Consider the following 4539-nt stretch of genomic DNA (forward strand, 5'->3'; position numbering starts at 1 on the left):
GTAAATCTTTTTGGCTTGGGGAGGCTTTTGAGAGAGAAGCTAATTAGTGTGAAATTTTTACTTGCAAAGCTTAGAAGCTATTTATGAAATACCTTAGGATGCCCGTGGATGCAAAAAATCTTAGTAATGCACAATGGGATCTAGTGGATAAGAAAGTGTGCAAAAAATGGTTGGCTGGAAAGGTGATCTCCTGTCAGTTGGTAACATAGTGATTTTGGTGAATTCCTGCTTGAGCGGGATTCCTTTGTTTATTATTTCCTTCTCGGAAGAACCTAGAGGAGTGCTCAAAAGCTTGGATACCAGTAGGGCTAGGATGGTTTGGCACGAAGCCGGTGATAAGAAAAATATCACCTCATAAATTAATATACTGTTTGCATGCCCAAGAGTTGTGGTGGTCTTGGTGTTTTGGATCTAGATGTCAAGAATCAGTGTTTATTGATCAAATGACTTTGGAAACTAGGGAACACTAATGGTTTGTGGCAAGAGGTGTTGACAAAGAGCTAAAACCCTTTTATGGGAAGATAGATGGCTTGGGGACAAATTCTTAGCCGAATTTTCCCAGGCTTTGTAATCTGACCTTTACTAAATTGGCTACTGTCCATTTTGTGAAGAATAATAGTTTTGATGCTTTGAAATTTAGGAGAATGTTGCATGATGATACTGCCATTCAGTGGGAAGGTTTGGAAAGTTCGGTAAATGAGAAGGTTATGAGTAATTGTCAAGATAAAATGGTTTGTCCTTTGTATTGCAAGAACAAGTTTGTTGTCAGGCAGCTATACTTACATATGTAAGCTGGCAGACTGGTTGGATACAGATCTATCTGGAAATTAAAAAAATCCACATAAGATCAAGGTGTTTCTTTCGCTAATGCTTAGAAATAGCATTATAATCAAAGATAACCCCTTGAAGAGGGGTTGGACAGGAAATGAGCAATGGCGTTTCTTTGGCTCTAAAGAAAGTATTGAGCGGTTATTTTTTTAATGTGCTCTAGTCAAATTGGTCTGGCAAGTGGTGATTTGTCCTTTTGATATTCCAAAAGGCCCAGCTAAGCTCAATGATATGGTGGGACATTGGGTCAAAACTTTTCCCAAAGATCAAAGAAAGCTTGTGTGGTGTGGAGGGGTCACCATTTGCTGGACCATTTGGAAGACTAGGAACCATGCATGTTTTGAAAGAGAATTTCCCGATGATCCCACTATTGTGGTATATAACGTGTACTATTATCTAAATGCTTGGAGTATCTTGCAGAAAAGCCAAGACAGAGAAATAATTAAGCAAGAGGTGGCTCTAATCAAGAAGGTGCTTGAACAAATCTATGCCAAAAGCCATAGATGGAATCCTATGAGTAGAAGAATTGGAGTAGGATGACATCTTATGTTTTTTGTCTGTTGGGACATTTTGGCGCCCCCTTGTGCTGATTTTGTGTGATCATGTCTTTCTTCTTTCGTTTTGGTGTAAGGTTTGCTGGGCTTAGTCCCTGTCGTTCCTAGAACACCGGACATCTTTCTTTTGTGCTTGAAAAAAATTGTTGCGGTTCCTCCAATGGAAATCAACGAGGAGGCTCATTGTTTCAATTTTGTTTTCCAAGAATTGCCATGTTGCAAATGAGAATTTGTCACGCATGTCTTCAGGAGCTTGCCATGTTGCATCAAAAGAACTGCCATACTTCACATAGAAATTGCATGACGCTAATATAGGGGGAAAAAGTTTCCTCACCAAGGTTGTTCCCTCAGGTAGCGTCAAATGAGCGAACGATTGTGTCATGTGCAGATGTTTCCTCCCAATGGTCTTTCCAGCAAATGCGCTGAGATTCCTATCGAATGCGCCACAAGGCGTTCACGCAAAAACGGCTTAGAACTAACGTAAGTTCTATAGCATTTGGAAGAAAGAAAAGTGCATTCATTCACCCGCTAAAACAACAACCGCACGGAATTAATTAAGCTACTACCATTAATCCCAGAGCACGGATGTCTCCATCGCCACCCACCCCCTTGACAAACACTCGCGCCACAGGCGAATTCCACCACATCACATGGTTCCAAAACACAACTTTTTCCACATATACATACTCTCGCAGGTTCAGTTAGGCCAAGACCACTAGAGGAGTAGAGTAGCCCACTCGATACGCCACGGATACATGGCCACGATGACGACGATTACATAGCCTTGTAGTAGTAATACAACGTTGCTAGTGATAAGGAAAATCAGACGGAGACGGAGTTCATCCTACTCATGCTCCTGAGGAAGGAGGTGCTCTTGGTGAGCTCGCGCAGGGGCTTGTTGGTGAAGCGGATGAGGTTGTACGCCCACGCCCCGGCCACGGCTCCGGCCACCGGCCCCACCACGTACACCCAGATCGACCTGTACTCACTCCCGATCAGCGCCGGCCCCACCGTCCTCGCCGGGTTCATCGACGCCCCCGACACCGGCCTGCCAAAACAATTCAACAAGAAGCTCACAAACATTTTCTTCTAGAGTACCTAAGCTTCAAACATGCATGCATGCAGGGTCAGTACGTGTATTTATGTTCACATTCATGGCTCCAGTGCGCTGGTCTAGCCCACACCAACCGTGGCAGGGCCAGCGGACAGCCATCAACACCGCCCACGACTCGCTCACATGACCCTCTTTTATGGCTCCATCAAAACGCTCTCAAAGGACAGCCGCATCTACTACCCAATTTCCTTTCTTTTTGACTGATGAAACACGATACACTAGTGTTTTCAGTTGCCACTATCTTTTTGACTGAAACACGACACTAGGATTTTCAGTTACTGGTATCTTTTTTTACTGAAACACGATAGCGTAAGTCCAACGTCCCAATGCAAATATTCTTGTTCTGCTGACTATGAAAATTCTACATGGACTTATGCGGCTGTAATATAGTATGTGCTCGTAATGATGGACGTGCAAATGTGTGTGTATGTATGAGGGTCTGCATCTGTGTTAAAAAACAACAACGAAGGTAAGTATAATTATGTACGTACCCAGCTATCAGCACATTAAGCAGGATGGTTGCACCCACGGCCAGCCCTGCCAGCTCCCCGATCTGCAAGCAACGGTTTTCTCAACTCGTTAGCGAATTATACGCGAGTTTTGTTGTTAATTCGGCGACCGAGATAGATCTGCTTACGGCTCTGTTGTCGGTGGAGACGCCGGAGATGACGAACATGAGGTAAAAGGTGATGATGAACTCGAGGACGAGCGACTGCACGTCGGACCCGGTGGGGAGCGTGCCGGGGAAGTGCTCGTGGCGCCCGCCGAACATGAGCCTCAGCGTGCCGCTGGCCAGCGTGGCCCCGAGCATCTGCGCCAGCACGTACGCCGGCACCTGCCTCCACGGGAAGCGGCGCACGGTGGCGAACGCGAAGGTGACGGCCGGGTTGAAGTGCGCGCCGGAGATGTGGCCGACGGAGTACACCATCACCATCACGGTGAGGCCCCACACGATGGCCACGCCGGGGAACGTGATCTGCCCCTTGCTCTTGTTGATGGTCACCGCGCCGCACCCCGCGAAGATCAGGAAGTAGGTCCCGAAAATCTCGGCGATGATCTGGACGTACGTACAATGAATCAATAATCCACACGCAATTAACTTTCACGCAACAACATTTTCCTCCCTATCTATTCTACATCATGGATCTCCTAGCAGTCACTGTTCATGGCGGCATGCGACATGCCATTTGGTGGGTGGCTAATGGCCTGGTGTGACAACAAATTCCTCTACGAATTTGCCATTTTTGCACCCCCGGGCCTTACTCCCAGCCAGGGCATTATCCCCCAATTACCAGAAGTTTGTGCGGGCATGCAAAGATAACCGTCTAAAGATCGAAGAGAGATCTGCATGCCATTACAGGGAGAGATGCGGATTCATGAACCCTACTCCCTCCGTTCCAAAATAGACGACCCAACTTTGTACTAAAGTTAGTACAAAGTTGAGTCATCTATTTTGGAACGGAGGGAGTAGAAGCGATCTTAAGGGCGCAGGGCTCACCTTCTGGACGAAGGGGAGAGAGATGGCGAGGCCGCAGCCCTGGTCATAGTCGTCCTTCCTCCCTTCCTCCATGGCGCGCGGCTCCTGAGATCCTCCATTCGTCTGGGAGTTATCGCCTCCTCCTGCCATCCCCCCTCCTCGAGCGCCCAGATGTGCGGCGGAAACACAGGAGTAGACCCGAGAGAAGTAAGGAAAGTGATGAGTAGTGACAGATGTGCACAGGGCAAGCAAGGGCTGGGATGAGATGATGACCCGGGCGCCTATTTATCGGCACCCCTATCCCTTTCCATGCCGTTTGGATTGACCGGGCCAACCTCTGCTTTGGTTAGTTGGTTGGTGCAATGTTACAGACTTACAGTGCGATGATATTCTCTCTTCCAGAAGGTGTAGTATGCTTGACGCATTTCACACGACACGGGTGAAAAAATGGTGAGAGATGAGAAGAAGAGCGCATCTCCATTGGCTGCGTGTTCACAAGAGTGCACACGGCCAGTACGTGCATTTATGTCCACATTGATGGCGGTGCGCTGGTCTACACCAACCCC

The 4539-nt window shown here is 47.4% G+C and overlaps 1 protein-coding gene across 1 annotated transcript; it reads right to left on the bottom strand.

The window, feature by feature from the left end:
• Positions 1–1929: 1929 nt before the first annotated feature.
• Positions 1930–4314, bottom strand: LOC119330097 (aquaporin NIP1-1-like). Its single transcript, XM_037603208.1, has 4 exons — positions 3995–4314; positions 3134–3553; positions 2988–3049; positions 1930–2430 (listed from the first exon to the last, which is right to left on the bottom strand). Exons 1-4 carry the CDS (start codon positions 4121–4123, stop codon positions 2205–2207), a joined length of 837 nt encoding a protein of 278 aa, XP_037459105.1. The 5' UTR covers positions 4124–4314; the 3' UTR covers positions 1930–2204.
• Between the last annotated feature and the right edge of the window lie 225 nt (positions 4315–4539).

The sequence above is a fragment of the Triticum dicoccoides genome, chromosome 7A (genome assembly GCF_002162155.2).
Source record: "Triticum dicoccoides isolate Atlit2015 ecotype Zavitan chromosome 7A, WEW_v2.0, whole genome shotgun sequence".
NCBI lineage: Eukaryota > Viridiplantae > Streptophyta > Magnoliopsida > Poales > Poaceae > Triticum > Triticum dicoccoides.

Excerpts from the sequence above, each read along its gene's own strand:
- LOC119330097 (XM_037603208.1), bottom strand. The coding sequence starts at position 4,123 with ATGGCAGGAGGAGGCGATAACTCCCAGACGAATGGAGGATCTCAGGAG. Across the intron at positions 3,554-3,994 it reads CTCTCCCCTTCGTCCAGAAG|ATCATCGCCGAGATTTTCGG; the intron begins GTGAGCCCTGCG and ends ACGTACGTCCAG. Across the intron at positions 3,050-3,133 it reads TCTCCACCGACAACAGAGCC|ATCGGGGAGCTGGCAGGGCT; the intron begins GTAAGCAGATCT and ends CGTTGCTTGCAG.